At 43.0% G+C, this 18,415-nt stretch overlaps 1 protein-coding gene across 1 annotated transcript; it reads right to left on the reverse strand.

The window, feature by feature from the left end:
• On the reverse strand, positions 1-17,773 carry LOC120033554 (phospholipid phosphatase 2-like). The gene is made up of 7 exons (XM_038979951.1): positions 17,359-17,773; positions 4,675-4,826; positions 4,491-4,577; positions 4,185-4,360; positions 4,043-4,100; positions 3,789-3,965; positions 1-3,074 (listed from the first exon to the last, which is right to left on the reverse strand). Exons 1-7 carry the CDS (start codon positions 17,423-17,425, stop codon positions 2,919-2,921), a joined length of 873 nt encoding a protein of 290 aa, XP_038835879.1. The 5' UTR covers positions 17,426-17,773; the 3' UTR covers positions 1-2,918.
• Between the last annotated feature and the right edge of the window lie 642 nt (positions 17,774-18,415).

An 18,415-nucleotide genomic window follows, 5' to 3' on the forward strand; every position in this document is an offset into this window, starting at 1 on the left:
AGATTGGAGGCTGTGATAGCAGCAAAGGGGGGACCAACTCCATATTAATGCCCATGATTTTGGAATGAGATGTTCGGCAAGCAGGTGTCCACATACTTTTGGACATATAGTGTATATATTAACCCTTTGCAGAAGTGTAATGTGTTTTTCAGAGAACATCTCAGTGAGTGACTCGATCATTGACACACTGACGATTATCAATAACATTTCAAAGGCAGCACATGGCATCATGATCTCACAGGACCTATTGTGTGCGCATGCAGGTAGGCAGGTTATACACAGCTTTATATATAATAAACTGGAGTAACTAATACAAGTTGCATCAATAACATAAAAAACATCACAGTGGGCTAGTAGTGGTATTACATTCTTAGAGATACGACAGAAATAAACAGTTAGAAAGTAATTATTTATGCAACACTGTGTTTTACATTCCATATACTGTACATGCATGTCTTCTACAGACATGCTAGGTATCAGTAGGCCTAACACTGAACTCCACAGACCATTGGTCTTCCCCCCTCCTGGAGAACTACAGGATGAGCACACTAACCCACCCAATTCAGCTAATCATGGTCTTAACGACTAGTTAAATCAGGTAGGTTGGTGGTGGGCGGGAACAAAAGCCCGCAGCCCAGTAGCTCCCCAGCACGAGGCTTGGAGACCGCTGTCTTGATGGATGAAGTGTGAGAAGGTTAGCTCCAGTGTAGGTAACAAAGGGATCAAAGCATTATAAACACAAAAAAACTAACTCATTTACAAATACAAACTAGACTAGAAGGTGTTAAAAAGATCTACAGGACACTCAAAAAAACTACAAACCCCAGGAAGACCTGGTTGATGCTGCTGCACAAAGGAAATATAAATGAATCATAAAAAAATGTAAAACTGTTGTTTCAGTGTTTCCTGTTAGCATAATTGAAATCTAGGGAACTACACAGTAAGTCTTTCTCTCTGCTAAAACTGTTTCATCCGCCATACTTTTAGTACATTGTATTAAAATAAAATACAAAGTTAAAATGCATGTGCATGTGAGTGGTTATACACATCTTCTCATAAACACCAGTGGCGGCTGGTGGGAGAAGCTATCGGAGGACGGGATCATTGTAATGGCTGGACTGGAATAAATGGAACAGAGTCAAACATGTGTTTGATACCGTTCCATTTATTGCATTCCAGCCAATACAATGAGCCTACACTGATATACACACTTCTCACACAGACAGCTCCACGGCAGGGGCGTAGGCATGGGTGGGCCCAGGTCCCCCCCCACTGGGAGCAAAAACCTATTTTCTTTCTAGATATTTTTTTTTACTGTTCTTTCCTTGTCAGTGTTCCAAATGGGACATTATTTGTAGAGCCCGGCCAATAAATCGGTAGACCGATATTATCGGCCGATATTAGCCTTGCACAGAAATATTTTTATCTGCCTTTAATCCACAGATAAAGTGCCCATATTATATACATAGAACAAACAAATATGTCTGCTTCATTTTCAATGATTGCCTAAAGAGGGCACTCTACCAGATGCTCATTGAACATCATTCAGCCCTAGTCCACAATGTGAGAGAAAGTAGACATGGTGGTTTGACGGTGAGTAGCTTGCCACAGCCAGCATGAGTAAATAATCAAAAGTACACTTCACCAAGCAAGCAGCCCTGTCCTCATCACATTCTCACTTTGTTAACATTAGCTGGCTAGCTAGCCAGCAAGGTAGTTAGCTTAGCTATCTAGCCAGCAAGGTAGTAAACTTAGCTAGATAGCTAGCAATCTGTGCTACGTATGTGCCAACACTGGACTGGCGCCAAAGTGAACACTCGTCCTTGATACAAAAAGAGGACTGATACTGTCGGGGCATATTATGTTAGCTAGTGGGCTAATTTAGTTAGTTTTCTGAAATATGCAATCTGCAATAAACAAGACAGTTGGCGCAGGTCTATCATTCAGGCCACGCGCTTGCATTCATTATGAGATAAGTAGCTAATGTTAGCTAGCTCGCAAAATTAGAATGTGTGACAAAAACCGGTGAGGCAAGAATTTGCATCCATAAACATTTTCAGTCATCAGCGCATGCTATTTGCAGTTGAAATGTATAGCCAATACATTTTGTATTGAATAACAGTGGAATATGGTTTCTGTAAGAAAACATTGTCGTAATGAACAGCTAGCTTGTTCTTGTCATAACGTACTCTCATTGCAAGGTTGCCATAAAGTGTTTGTTTACATGACCTTTGACTGTTGTAAAACACTAGTAAATCTACTCACCCTTATGGTAGTTTAGCACAAACACTTTTTCATACCTCTTTTCCACTGCCATAGACATTTTTAAGTTGCACATAAGAAGGTCAACTAAACTAGCTTTGTATTCACTGTCGTATTTATAGAGAATATAATTTCTTTTTGGTGGATCTCCTGTAACCACAAATAAAATGTTCTTAAATAATGTTAACTATAATATTTAGTTAAGAAATCATCATTTAGAGTATCTGTTGATCCTTTGAAGCACAATTTGGTCTGTTTTTCATTCAACCTCTAAAAAACAATATATCGGCAGATATATCGGTAATCTGTGACTTTTCCCTCCCTCAAAATCGGTATCGGACCCAAAAATCCAATACGGGTCGGGCTATAATTATTTGTCGTCTTTTTACTTAAACATGCAAACATCATCAGATAGAATTCATAGACAGCTATAAAACTGTACATTTCTCTCTTGGCCACATGGCAACATTGCAGGAAGTTAGCTCCTTTCCCCAACAACAAAACATTTTATATTAAAAAAAAATTGCCCACCCAAATTTCTGCAGGCCCACCCACCAACAAATTACTGTCTACGCCACTTCCCCACGGTTACCGTGATTGTTGTGTAGAGGTTGTTGTGTAGTTGCAGTGGTTGTTGTGTAGTTGTTAGTCTGTGTTCAGGCTGAAGTAGTTGTGTAGTTGTAGTGATTGTTGTGTAGTTGTGTGTCTGGATCCAGGCCAGGTTTGGCCTCTAGGTGCTCGTCTTCAGCCGCCTCGGATCGTGGGCAGCGAGGAGGGGGGCGGAGCTTAAAAAAATCTGAGACGTAGCAAACCTGAGAGAAAAGGATCATTTATAGTCAGTAGTGCTGAGCGATTAGTGCTTTTTGAGGTCGGTTCTGTTTCAGTTCGATTATGAAGAGAAAAAATGCATTTTCGATTTCGGTCACAATTATTATTATTTTACATAAAATGCATGATGCATTGTGGGTTAAATGTTATTACACAGAATAAAACAATACAAGTCCCATGATGGTAGTGACTGCCCATTACTGCTCATCACTTATTAACCATCATTTATTCACATTACTTTAATAAAATATATTGGTTGTTGTGTATATTACATTTGTTTAATTTGATGACTTTATTATTTTATGCCAAGTCATCATCTCATCTCTACAGAGCTGCGGCCTATGCTTTCTGACAAAATCACTATTTTAGTAGATCATCAAAGTTAAGAAGGCATACTTTTATGACTGCTTAATACCAACAATCAATCACTTAGATAATGTATTTTCTGGAAACTACAACTCCCTACTACATCGCACAGTTCGGGCTTGATCTGATTTATCTCTATAGAAACTGTGCAATGTGTGCATTGAGCTCACAGAAAACCCCCCGAAATGGAATTAAAATAATTGAACTGACATCGGTCAATTAGTTGTTCCAAAACCGAAATATTACAAACATTTCGGTTTAATTGCTCAGCATTAATAGTCAGACATGAACAAACACACACACCTCCTACAACCCCCTACACACACACTCACGTTGAGCACAGCGATGAGAGTTCCCTGCAGCAGTCCCACCAGTACGTCGCTCCAGTGGTGTTTGTAGTCGCTAACCCGTGTGTATCCAACGTACACCGCAAACGACACGAGGAAGAACTGCACTGTGGGTCTGACCAGACGAGTCCACTTCCCCTGCATACGTGCTTGCACATACAACTATACACACACACACACACACACATTAATCGTCATCTCACGTGTGTATGAAACTCACACAAATAAAAAACACTCACTGCTAGAAACAGCATGCTGTACATCCCGAAGGCAGAGTGTCCGGAGTAAAACGACAATCTGGAACACAGAGAGAAACATGTTGACATTGCATCACATAGCAAGAGAAGAAAGACGGACAGACAGACAGAAAGACACACACACCTGGACTCAGTGACGTTTCGAGGGTTGCCGGTACAGTTGAGTTGCAGCATGTACCCAGAACACACCGTGGGATTACACACAGACAGGAAGTTAGGGCGTGGCCTGCCAATGGTGAACTTGGCCAGGTCAGTCAGTGATTGGCTCACAGCTGCTCCAAACAGGAAGGTCCCCACCACCTAGTAGAGGCACAGCACAGGCCAATTTAACCCCTTTCCTGAACCAATGAAATTGGGAAGAGGCAGCTAGCCTATCCGAGCTAAGACCACATATTGTCAGCCCAAACCTATGGCCTGTGTTCCTACTGACCTTGTAGAGAGCTGACATGTACTGGTTAAAGTTAGAGTTGGAGTGGAGACGCTTGGAGTACACCAGGTACGCTTCTCCTGTAGTTATCTATGGAGAGAGAGGCAAACTCATAGCATAGCAGAGGTAAACTCGTACCATAGTGTGCCATTTTGTACATAACCATCAAGTTGTTCATCAAACTTACTATGACTATGGAGGAGGGGATGGTGACTGCAGCCATTGCCCTGTGGGAGATGGTGTCTCTTCTGTAAGGATATCTGATGCTCTCGTCATCACAGTAGATACCCCTCTGGTACGGGCTGAACATTAACGTCAAGACCGCTGACGGAAGGGCCGCTGGGAAGGAGGGAGAGCAATAGGAAGGGGCAAGGTAGAGGGAGAGAGAGGAGGGGTGTCGGAGTGGGTCAAGGGAGACAGTATCAACATGGTGCTGAACAGGCTCTGACCGACAAGTTTAAATCTATCAGCTGGACAGGAACTGTGAACAATACATGGGCATGTGAAGGCACATCTAGGCACTTATTGGTCAGCAGTATATCAGTGACCTCCGTCCCCTGGGGAGGAAGCTGCTAGCTATCGCCACACACACACACACACACGCTCCAAAGATTGTATAGTTGACCATGCCTAGAAACTGCTTCTCCAATAGAAATCCCCAATCACGGTTGTAGGCGATGTCATGGCAACGTTGGCTAGCTAAGCTCAGAAACTTCATCGGGTCTAACGATCGTCTCGCTCCGAACTGCGCCCGAGCAGGCCGTCAAATCAAAAGCCCTCCTCAGACAAAGTTATTTTACACCAAAATGAAAACATGTCAGTTTGTCACTTCCACACAAGGTTGGAGTAACATGTTCAGCTACTTAAGACATCTAGGTTGTGCCTTTCGATTTAGAGAATATTAACAGCAAAGGAAGAATTTCTCACTTCTCCCATTGACTTCCCAAACCCCTGTCTGGTCTGTCGAGTCTGCTTCACAAAGCGTTCCTGGAAGTTTTGCGTCGATGGGCCTCTGGGTTTAGATACTGTGTGCGCTCTGATGCTCATGCACGTACACACATCCATCACCATAGATACGCCTAACAGCGTAACAGCCTTAAACTTTCACCACTGAGCCCTGCTGACAAGGGAGCGGACTACTGGACGACACACAAACACACAGAGAGATGAATGTCCCAAAGTTACCATGAGAAATTCCCTTAAACTGATCTCTCACAGAAGAGACCATGGACTTTTCTTTTAACCTTTCTCCTCTTTACCGCACTCAAACCTCACTCCCTCTTTCTTTCACTCCCTCGCTCTCTCCCCATAGTTCAGTGACTCACAGACTAGAGCAGAGACTGGCACCAGGATAGACTATAAAACTGTCTCAACTGACAACACAATGGTGTACAAACACACACACTCAAATCTGACAGGACAATGGTTTTATACACCCTGATGTTTTTTTCCCCTGTTTTCATGAACCCTGTCACTAGACAACATGCTCCCCTGATGCAAACTGAACTTCCACCAGTCATATACTGAACAAAAATATAAAACGCAACATGCAACAATTTCAAAGATTTTACTGAGTAACAGTTCATAGAAGGAAATCAGTCAATTGAAATAAATAAATTAGGCTCTAATCTATGGATTTCACAAGAGTGGGCAATGGAACAGCCATGGGTGGCCTCCCAATCCGGATTAGTTTTCCCCCACAAAAGGGCTTTATTACAGACAGAAATACAGCTGTTCGGTCATGGAAACCCATTTCAGGAAGCTCCCGACAAACAGTTCTGGTGCTGGCAGTTTGGAACTCAGTAGTGAGTATTGCAAATAGAGGACAGACCATTTTTTTATGCCTTTAACACTCAGCAGTCCCGTTCTGTGTGCTTGTGTGGCCTACCACTTTGCGGCTGAGCCGTTGTTGCTCCCAGACGTTTCCACTTCACAATAACAGCACTTACAGTTGACCGGGGCAGCTCTAGCAGCACAGAAATTTGACAAACTGACTTTTTGGAACCACATTGAAAGTCACTGAGCTCTTCAGTAAGGCCATTTTACTGCCAATGTTTGTCTATGGAGATCGCATGGCTGTGTTTCTATGGGTATAATAAAGTGCATTCGAAAATTATTCAGACCCCTTGACTTTTTCCGCATTTTGTTACATTACAGCCGTATTCTAAAATGGATTAAATAGATGTTTTCCTCATCAATCTACACACAATACTCCATATTGACAAAGCATAAAACAGGTATTTTTTATTTTTTTGCAAATTTATTAAATATAAAAAAAACTGAAATATCACCTTTACTCAGTACTTTGTTGAAGCACCTTTGGCAGCGATAAAGAGCCTCAAGTGTTCTTGGGTATGACGCTACAAGCTTGGCACAACTGTATTTGGGGAGTTTCTCCCATTCTTCTCTGTAGATCCTCTCAAGCTCTGTCAGATTGGATGGGGAGCGTCGCTACACAGCTATTTTCAGGTCTCTCCAGAGATGTTCGATCAGGTTCAAGTCAGGGCTCTGGCTGGGCCACTCAAGGACATTCAGAGACTTGTCCCGAAGCCACTCCTGCGTTGTCTTGGCTGTGTGCTTAGGGCTGTTGTCCTGGTGGAAGGTGAAACTTCATCCCAGTCTGAGCACACTGGAGCAGGTTTTCATCAAGGATCTCGCTGTACTATGCTCCATTCATCTTTCCCTCGATCCTGTCTAGTCTTCCAGTCCCTGCCACTGAAAAACATCCTCACAGCATGATGCTGCCACCACCATACATCACCGTAGGGATGGTGCCAGGTTTCCTCCAGACGTGACGCTTGGCAATCAGGCCAAAGACTTCAATCTTGGTTTCATCAGACCAGAGAATCTGACCCCAAGCGGGCTGTCATGTGCCTTTCACTGAGGAGTGGCTTCCCTCTGGCCACTCTACCATAACAGCCTGATTGGTGGAGTGCTGCAGAGATGGTTGTCCTTCTGGAAGGTTCTCCCATCTCCACAGAGGAACTCTAGAGCTCTGTCAGAGTGACCATTGGGTTCTTGGTCACCTCCCTGACTAAGGCCCTTTTTCCCTGATTGCTCAGTTTGGCCGGGCAGCCAGCTCTAGGAACAGTCTTGGTGGATCCAAACTTCTTCCATTCAAGAATGATGGAGCCACTGTGTTCCTGTGGAACTTCAATGCTGCAGACATTTTTTGGTACCCTTCCCCAGGTCTGTGCCTCGACACAATCCTGTCTCGGGGCTCTACGGACAATTCCTTCGACCTCATGGCTTGTTTTTTTCTCTGACATGCATTGTCAACTGTGGGACCTTATATAGACAGGTGTGTACCTTCGCAAATCATGTCCAAATCAATTGCATTTACCACAGGTGGACTCCAATCAAGTTGTAGATACATCTCAAGGATGATCAATGGGAACAGGATGCACCGGAGCTCAATTTGGAGGTAAAAAGTGTTTTTAAACAATTTTATTACATTTGCAAAAATTTCAAAAAACTGTTTTCGCTTTGTCATTATGGTGTGTAGATTGATGAGGAAAAACATTACATGTAATCATTTTTAGAATAAGCCTGTAATGTAACAAAATCTGGAGAAAGGGAAGGGGTCTGAATACTTTCTGTATTATGCAGACTTAGCTGAGCTTGCATTCCTGCATTTGGGACGACTCAAATTGTTAGGACGGAGACACGAGCATCTCGTCTTTATATTCAGATATCTGGTTTCATCCACTTGCGAATTAGAAGGGGAAATTGGTGGGTGCACAGCGCACTGCTCAGATTCTGGCTTCCCCTAAAGTAGAATGATAATTACTTCTGTCTAAATAAAATAATTCAAAATACTTTACCAGACAGCTTGACTTAGCCATAGATGATGATAATATTTTATTTTTAAACAACAGTGGATTGTTTCACATCCCAAGTGCATAGGCCAATGCCTATTTCAGAAGCAAGCAATTTGGGCAGCGCGTGTGGCAATAGGCTTAGCGTAAAGCATCTATAATGTGTCTTGAGTATAATTTCAAATGTTGAGACAAGAAGAAGGGGAGGAGTGTGTGACGGAAGTATGGGCGTCTCTCTCCAGAATGCATGCAATCAGCTCTCCACAATTGTTTGCCCTTCGATTGTTTATTTGTATCAATTTACCACTACATATAAACTCAGCAAAAAAAGAAACGTCCTCTCACTGTCAACTGTGTTTATTTTCAGCATACTTAACATGTGTAAATATTTGTATGAACATAACAAGATTCAACAACTGAGACATAAACAGAACAAGTTCCACAGACATGTGACTAAAAGAAATGGAATAATGTGTCCCTGAACAAGGGGAGGTCAAAATCAAAAGTAACAGTCAGTATCTGGTGTGGCCACCAGCTGCATTAAGTACTGGAGTGCATCAGATTTGCCAGTTCTTGCTGTGAGATGTTACCCCACTCTTCCACCAAGGCAGTGAGAAACAAGTTTTGGTTTATTTCATAACCATAATTTAGGAGTTTTTTCAATTTTTTCATTGTCTTTTGTTTTGAGTGCTCTTTGTGAGCAATGCTGATTTTCTGTCCTGATAATGTTAATGGAGGGAGCGTGCACGCCTGAGCACACCAACATGCTGAGTTGATACAATGTTACACTTCATTACCCATAGCACAAATCAAGACAGATAGAAAGGGAGGCAGACAGGCAGAGTAGAGATCAATGCAATTGAAATAACCTGAATTTATCAGGATATTTTATACTGTTTTTCTTTGTCAGATTTAGGCTTATGTATTTTACTTAGTTGATGATGGAAGTTATAGGGGCTCCCGAGTGGCGTCACTGCAGTACCTGGTTCGAATCCAGGCTGCATCACATCCGAACATGATTGGGCGTCCCATAGGGCGGCGAACAATTGGCCCAGCGTCGTCCGGGTTTGGCCGGGGTAGGGCGTCATTGTCAATAAGAATTTGTAATTAAATAATTTGCCTAGTTAAATAAAATGTCAAATAAAATAAGCCTACTGCAGCATTGGCCTATAGGTTCACTCTTAGTTCCATGCGCTCATGTATTCCAATGGATCACGGTGTAGGCTGTGTCCATAATGCAAAGGCCGGTGCTCTTGCATTAATTTAATTTTAACTTCTAGATTTGTATTATTTAAATTAAGAATGTGACAATAATTTTAGAGAAACGAAAAACGTTATTATTGAAATGAAACTTGTTCCACGAAAATGTACACCGTATTAAAATATGCAGAACTGGTAGAAATGGTAGGATAACTTGTAAGCTTCCCCAAACTTGAAACTCACAAGCTGTCTTTATCATAACACCCATTATCAAAATGTGTGAAGGCGCAAGTGCGTGCACACAGGAGGTCCCGTGAAAAAAACGGGCCCGCCTACAAAAATCCAACGCCAGTCCAACTGATTCCTTCTGGCGCCCGCCCTGCTCACATTGTCACAAGTGATGGGCATTCCGGCTCTTTTCAGTGAGCCCGCTCTTTCGGCTCTTTAAAAAAATATGTTTTGTATTTTTTCAAGTCAAACAGTTTGCGATAGTTTGACTATGATTGGTGTTAAAACAATTCTGCATATAAATGTAACAATTCAAAACAAATACAATCTGAACAGCATAATGGAATATTGCACCATATCAAAGAAAATTAAATAACAATTTGCAAAACTGCAGCATCACATAAATTTAAATAAATGTAAAAAAGAAGGATGCTATTACACATGTGCATTTAAAGTATAACTTTTTAATGTATATAAACTAAGTGCATATAAATGTAACAATTCAAAACGAATACAATCTGAACAGCATAATAATAGAATATTGCACCATATCAATGAAAAATAAAGAACAATGTGCAAAACTGCAGCATCCCACTTAAAACATTAAACTGGTCCCTCTTTTCTCTCTCTTCTTTATTGCCATGTTATAACCAGCAGCACACAGCAATGCTGACCATATTTAGCTTTTATGAGAGATTTGCATTCAGAAATGCAAGCTGCCTCATTTTCGAGGGGCTGATGCGGTTTCTTCTCTCAGTAATTATTTGTCCCATTTTCGAGAAGACCCTCTCAGAGGGAATGGATGTGGCTACTATGCAGTCTCCCTGTCATGACTTTAGTAAGCCGTGTGTAGACAGAGGCCTTGATCTTCCTCCAGCTCAGAGGATCTGTAGATCTTTGGAGGGGCTCCTCCAAATAGGATCGGACCTCCATTATGGCATCTGCTGAGGGATTCCTTCGTGCTGCATCCCCAGTTTCTCTCTCGTCAAACAGCATCCAAACAGCAGACGTTTGTGGCACTACTGCTGGTGCTTCTGCTCCATCTGATCCCTCTTCTTCCTGTTGCCCTGGTGCCTGAGCCAGCTGACTGCTGGGGCTGTCCCTCCCTGCTGCTGAGGTTATTCTGTGAAGAGCCTCATCAATCGCTCTGGCATCACTGAAGTGTAACTTCTTAAACCTAGGATCAAGTGCAGTGGTTTCTGCTAGCACGTGATTCTATTCTATTCTGTGTAACTTTCTGTCCGTTGATGAACATAGGGTGTCCATCAACTCTGTCACATGTCCTGTGGTTACATTTGCTTCTCTCTGGCGGCTGGCTGTGATTCACTGCAGACCCTTACACAGGAGTATCATTTTTGAGGCTGTCACATAGCTGAAAAGACAGAACAGTAACTTATTAGTTCAGGTTCATGTTTTGTCTACTGATACTACATTCTAATCTACTGCTCATATACATATATAATACTGGATTAAATGATGTAGTAATAACTGCTTACTGTACCTCTCTTCACTGATCTCCACAATGACCTGCTCAAAGGGTTCCAGGACAATGCACACCTCCTCCACCACCTCCCATTCCTCTTGGGTCAGAGCATCAACAGGTGCATTGACAATGGCCAGGGTAGAGATGATGTCATCCTTTGACTCAAGAAACCGCTTCAACATATAAAATGTTGAATTCCACCTTGTAGTACAGTCTTGTTTAGGCCTCAGCTCAGGCATCCCCATCTGGTGTTGTGTAGACTTGAGTTTTTCAGCACCTACTGTGCTCCTGTGGAAGTATTCCACAGCTGCTTTCACTTTGTCCACAGTGGGCTTCATCACCTTCAGAGCATCTCTTATAATCCGGTTGATTGTGTGGGCAAGACATGGACGATGGGTCCATTTTAAAATGTTCATGGCTTTGGTTATGTTAGCTGCATTGTCGCTAACACAACAGACCACTTTTCCATCTCCTTGCCATTCTCTGACCACTCAACAGTTCCTCTGCCAAGTTCTCTGAGGTGTGTCTGTCGCTGAACTCAAAGCAGTCCAGAAGACAGCTAGACATCAAAAGATCTTCAATGAAGTGACATGTAACCGACATGTAAGAGGTGATGTCCAGCAGTCAGTGGTAAGGCAAACTTCACTAGCTTTTCGGACTCTTTCCCGCACTGAAGCCTGTGTGCTCTCGTAAAGTTGTGGAATAAGTGATTTTGAAAGTGTTTTCCTGATTGGAATTGTGTACATTGGATTTAGACTATTGCTATAATTTCTAAAACCTTTTTCCTCCTCGATCGAAAATGGCTGGAAATCGGTGGCAATCATTTTAGCCAATTCAATATCAATTTGGCCTTGTTTTGCTACAGACATAGACTTTGGCATAAACTGGTCCATAGAAGACTGCGTAGCTGTGGGTCGCGGAGTAGGCCTACTTGACTGAGTGGATACATCTCCACGTGTGGAGGTGCTGGCTCCACCACTATCACTAGCAGGCCCGCTAGTTTCTCAAAGCTCCGCTACAGCTAGCTTCACAGTTGGGTGCACAGTTCTCATATGCCAGTGTCGGTTGTGCGTAGAACCGGCTTTATATGAGATTTTGTTTTGGCAAATTCTACACTGTACTCTAACATTGTCTACATTATTAAAATGCATCCAAATGCTACTGTGCTTCCGACTCATTTTCCAGCTGTTGTTTTCACAGCTGTCCTTCCTCTCTCTCCTCGGGTGCTAAGTGTGTGACTGAGTGAGTTGGCTCGGCCCTCCCTCACGCATTTTTGGTTGATTGGTTGACACTGCATGTCTGATTGACAGGAACAACAGGTGAGGCTGTTAGTCTGAGTAGACAGTCAGAACGAATGTGTGCGCTTGAGCATTTAGGCCTTTATTATGTATATTTTTCCTTCTTTGAATTAGTTAATTATATTCATTTTATTATTTTGATTATTCATTTCTTAATTTTTGTATATTTTTATAAATAGATTCGGCTCTTCTGATATGCGAGCCGGCTCCCAACGTTCACCTACAAGAGCCGGGTCTTAGAGCCAACTCGTTCGCGAACGACCCACCACTAATTGTCACTCATTAGCGGCTTATGAACATCGTGACTATTTGGTCAACCTTAATTCACTAGGGCAAGCACTCACTCAGCCACTTTGAAGTGTACTAACTGGTATTTACTTTGAAGTCATGTTGACTTTGTAGGGTGCTAGGATAACAGTTAGATAAGACAGCTCTCTGGAGAGTAGTGGTTAGGGTGAGGATGAGGTGTGCATGTGTGTAGCACTCTGCTGCAGTGCCAGAGAAATAAACACACACAGAGAAACATAGAATTTTAGTAATCTCCAGTTTTATTCCGGTAAGGTTTCTGCTACAGTGTTATTGTAGCCAAGGGTTGAGTTGAACCAAGATCATTATTGTTCCTCTCTCCAGAGAGTGGGCTGAGCTAGATTTGATAAAACAAGGAAGGAGAAAGGGGAGTGTGTGAATAAATAGATGAAAGATTGAAAACCAACACTATTAAGACAATGTGGTAACAGTGAATCTGGAACCTTGCGGAATGGCATATATTGTAACAGAACTGGTGACGACCCGTACCTGGGATCCAGTGGTACTGGAGATGTTTTAATGAACCCAAAGGAAAACTGATTCAAGCATTCTCTTCAGTATCTTCGGAAGAGGTTAGTTTGTAGCACATCTTGACCTTCCTCAGAGATGTAGAAAGAACAGCGATGTTGCACAGACTCAGAGGGCTGTGCGTTTGTGTGTCCAGTGGCAGATACAGGAAGCAGAGTCCATAGTCTGTCTTCTTTAACCCCCCGCCACACAGTTATCTGGGCCGAGGAGGGGGGTCGGTCTTCAGTAACAGAATGGACAGCACGGTCAGAGAGAAAGAAGAACAGGGGATAACATTGTTTCACAATCTCATCTGGTTGATAGAAAGTCCCAGATTCCTCCCAGAGAAAACAAACATGGAGGAATGTCTGGTGAGATATGACACATGATCAACTTCCTCCTGACCTCTGACCTCACAGGAAGGAGGAACCTAAGAAGTGTTCCTGTTATTCTCCAGACTAGACGCCAAAAAACTCCACTGTCCTACTAGTCACATCCAAAAGCTACAACACACACACACACACACTGATTAAATCTAGACAATAGAGATGCCAATAGGGAGACAGTGCAGGAAGAGGATCAGTACTCTATGGCTGTAGTAATCCCGCTGTACTGTTAGAATCCTGGTTATTTTCCACACAGGAAAGGTCAACCCCCCCTTCCCTCTCTCTCACACACACACACACACACACACACACACACACACACACACACACACACACACACACACACAGTTGGCACAGAGAGATGGTGTGTGTGTGTGAGAGACAGTAAAACAGCAGCAGAGTATCTTCTCTAACTAGTTGTGCGCAAAACCCAGAAAATCAAACAGATAAATAACAAACTAACCCAACAACAGTTGGTATCAGTCTATAGTTTGATGCAGATGCTCTTCTAACCCCAAGTCACATAAATAACAGTAAGAACTTAGAGCAACGGCACCTGCCTTAGAATGACCCTTAGAATGAACATGATCATTGTCTGCCAATCAGATTCTTCCAGAGGGTGTGTACAGGTTTTACAACAGTAATCTGTCCCATTCACACAATCACCAGTCAATATTGAACGATCTAAAGGTCCAAATGAAATTATGGATATGTTAGGCATAGGCTAGGTTAGGCTTTTGTTATTATGCATATAACAGCAGAGTGCTTGGTTTGGGTGGAGTTTGGTTGGTATTTTTGTTAAAGGAGTGTGTTGCAGAAATAACTCAATGTGCCTCTGTGTGTGTGTGTGTGTGTGTGTGTGTGTGTGTGTGTGATGTTTCTTTATCTGCAGTGATAACAAGGCAAAGGACAAGAGGCAAAGGAGAGGAGAAAAGAGTAAAACAGAGAGAAAGAGGATAGAGAGAGTGTAAAATAGGGATGGGAGAATGAGAGAGGGAGAGAAAGAGGGATGGGAGAAAGAGAGGGATGGGAGAAAGAGAGGGAGGGGAGAAAGAGAGGGAGGGGAGAAAGAGAGGGAGGGGAGAAAGAGAGGGATGGGAGAATGAGAGGGAGAGAAAGAGGGATGGGAGAATGAGAGGGAGAGAAAGAGGGATGGGAGAATGAGAGGGAGAGAAAGAGGGATGGGAGAATGAGAGAGTGAGTAAAAGAGGGATGGGAGAATGAGAGAGTGAGTAAAAGAGGGATGGGAGAATGAGAGAGGGAGAGAAAGAGGGATAGGAGAATGAGAGAGGGAGAGAAAGAGGGATGGGAGAATGAGAGTGAGTAAAAGAGGGATAGGAGAATGAGAGAGGGAGAGAAAGAGGGATAGGAGAATGAGAGAGGGAGAGAAAGAGGGATAGGAGAATGAGAGAGGGAGAGAAAGAGGGATGGGAGAATGAGAGGGAGAGAAAGAGGGATGGGAGAATGAGAGAGTGAGTAAAAGAGGGATGGGAGAATGAGAGAGTGAGTAAAAGAGGGATGGGAGAATGAGAGAGGGAGAGAAAGAGGGATAGGAGAATGAGAGAGGGAGAGAAAGAGGGATGGGAGAATGAGAGAGAGAGAAAGAGGGATGGGAGAATGAGAGTGAGTAAAAGAGGGATAGGAGAATGAGAGAGTGAGTAAAAGAGGGATAGGAGAATGAGAGAGGGAGAGAAAGAGGGATAGGAGAATGAGAGAGGGAGAGAAAGAGGGATAGGAGAATGAGAGGGAGAGAAAGAGGGATGGGAGAATGAGAGAGTGAGTAAAAGAGGGATGGGAGAATGAGAGAGTGAGTAAAAGAGGGATAGGAGAATGAGAGAGTGAGTAAAAGAGGGATGGGAGAATGAGAGAGTGAGTAAAAGAGGGATAGGAGAATGAGAGAGTGAGTAAAAGAGGGATAGGAGAATGAGAGAGGGAGAGAAAGAGGGATAGGAGAATGAGAGGGAGAGAAAGAGGGATGGGAGAATGAGAGAGTGAGTAAAAGAGGGATAGGAGAATGAGAGAGTGAGTAAAAGAGGGATGGGAGAATGAGAGAGTGAGTAAAAGAGGGATGGGAGAATGAGAGAGTGAGTAAAAGAGGGATGGGAGAATGAGAGAGGGAGAGAAAGAGGGATAGGAGAATGAGAGAGTGAGTAAAAGAGGGATGGGTGAAAGAGAGGGAGAGAAAGAAAGAGGATTGAGGAAAAGCTTTGTCAGATCAGATCAGATCCAGTTTGTCGACTCGGCACATTCCTACTATATTAATGACACAGTGAGGAAGCTGGGCTAACACACACACGCTAACAAAACACACAAGTATGCACACACACAACCCTGTATCACTCTTATCTGAACTGGGAATTAAAAAATCCCAGTAGTTTTCTTGTCGCTAATTACTGCTACCCCCAGAGACCACTATCTATTTATCTAACTATCGAGAGAGGAGAGAGAGAGAGAGGGTGGAGGCAGGAGAGATGAAAGAAAAAATAACCAACTGGAGAGATTGAGGGAGGAAATAATGAAAGAATAAAGAGTGATTTTACTGTCGTCAGACCCCAGGCCCAGACACGCAGCCCTCTGAGACTGTCAACAAACATGGTTACTGTCGTCAGACCCCAGGCCCAGACACACAGGCCTCTGAGACTGTCAACAAACATGGTTATGCCACAAGGTGATGTCGTCTGTTAACAAGGACCATCTTACCTCCACTTAACTGTTAAACAACTCTACTCACTCACTCACTAAATACCATGAGAGCAAGGGAGTGGGGGAGGAAGATAAAGAGTGGGGGATAGGGGGAAGAAAGAAAGAAAGGGACAGAGGGAAAGAGGTGGAGGGAGTGGGAGATAAAGGGGGAAGGAGACTGTCCACCCAAATGTCTATTCTAAACTACAGATCCTGTAGTATTGAGAGTCCAGTACAAGTCCGAACATGCAAACCCAGGCTCCACACACACAAACACAGCAACCACACTGGAAGCTACAGGGCAAAGCCCAACAAGCAGGACACTTTCCATGGAATGTCAGTCAAAAGAACAGGTGTTCTGTTACAAGTGCACACCACACACTCAGATTATTTTTTAGATGGTCATCATAAATTAATTGTAACTGTGAAATAGTGAACTTAAAATCACAGTAAATGTGATTATGCATTTTGTGTTACTAACCCATGCTGACTGATGACTAACCTACAATCTACAGTATTTGAATCAATAAAGATCAATGCTACACCACTCCACCAGGCACTGTGACCACCTGTAATGTGCTGACAGACAATGAAAGAATCCATTAAACAAGCTATAACACGAGCAATGCTGACTCTCTTCCTATTACAATACTATTGCGGTGTGTCTGTCTGTGTGACTGGCCTTCCATGGAAAGTGTCCTGCATGTTGGGCTTTGGCCTGTGACTTGTGTGTGTAGCCTGCCTATCATTGTTTACAAAGTCCCCCACCATCTCAGTCTTATCCAGCATTTACCCAATAAACAATTATAGATAAACAACTATTTTATTGATTTATCGGTGGCTAGTGCTACCCTATTGCATTGAGCATGTATAGACGGCAGAGAGCGCGAGTTGGGTCCTTGGGTAATACAACAAATAGTGTTATATCAGCCATGTTGTTGGAGAGAGAAACAAGGCACTTACCGACAAACACACAGAGAACATCAACTAGAATCAGCATATTTTTCCTGTGAACTGGTAGTTCCGTCATCTTCACACTTCTCTCTCCGAAGAATGATCAAAACTGCATAAACGTTATTGGGAGAAGTTCAGTTGCAGAGGTAAGAGGAAAATAGTGTGAACAATTAGATGTGCTTGTTCTTCCGGATTTCGCTCCCGTAGCCTACCTGTTTAGGCCTACGTTCTATAGGTGAGTCAGGCAAAACCACAACTGTAGTATACACTAAACACACGGAGTGTCCTGCGCTGTCAACACACGGACATGTGTGGGTCGCGCATTGTCCACTCGCAAACAGAGATAACGGAAGAAAAAAAACGTCTGAAATCGTTTCCTCTACGGAAAGTTGCTGGGCTACTTTTCCCAACTAAAGGCGTGTGTGCGTTTACACTCTCCACTACCCAGAGCTGACGTCAGAGGTTTTGTGAAAAGAAAAGTGAACCAGACCGCAGGGAGGAGTCAGAGGATGAACTGATTTTTTTAAGAGATGAAGAGATAAAGCAGTGTTGCAGCAACATCCAGAAAACAATGAAAAAACATGCAAGATAATTGAGATGGGTCATTGAAGATGTAGGCTTTCTGATAATGTATAAATAAACGACTTTTACCCCCGCACCCATATAAATCAATCAATCACATTTATTTATAAAGCCCTTTTTACATTAGCCAATGTCACAAAGTGCTGTACAGAAACCCAGCCTAAAACCCCAAACAGCAAGCAATGCAGAAGCACGGTGGCTAGGAAAAACTCCCTAAAAAGGAAGGAACCTAGGAAGAAACCTAGAGAGGAACCAGGCTCTGAGGGGTGGCCAGTCCTCTTCTGGCTGTGCCGGTTGGAGATTATAACAGTACCTTGGCAAGATGCTCAAACGTTCATAGATGACCAGCAGGGTCAAATAATACTAATCACAGTGGTTGTAGAGGGTGCAACAGGTCAGCACCTCAGGAGTAAATGTCAGTTGGCTTTTCATAGCCGATCATTCAGAGTTAGAGACAGCAGGTGCGGTAGAGAGAGAGAGTTGA

Source organism: Salvelinus namaycush, chromosome 40 (assembly GCF_016432855.1).
Source record: "Salvelinus namaycush isolate Seneca chromosome 40, SaNama_1.0, whole genome shotgun sequence".
NCBI classification, from domain to species: domain Eukaryota; kingdom Metazoa; phylum Chordata; class Actinopteri; order Salmoniformes; family Salmonidae; genus Salvelinus; species Salvelinus namaycush.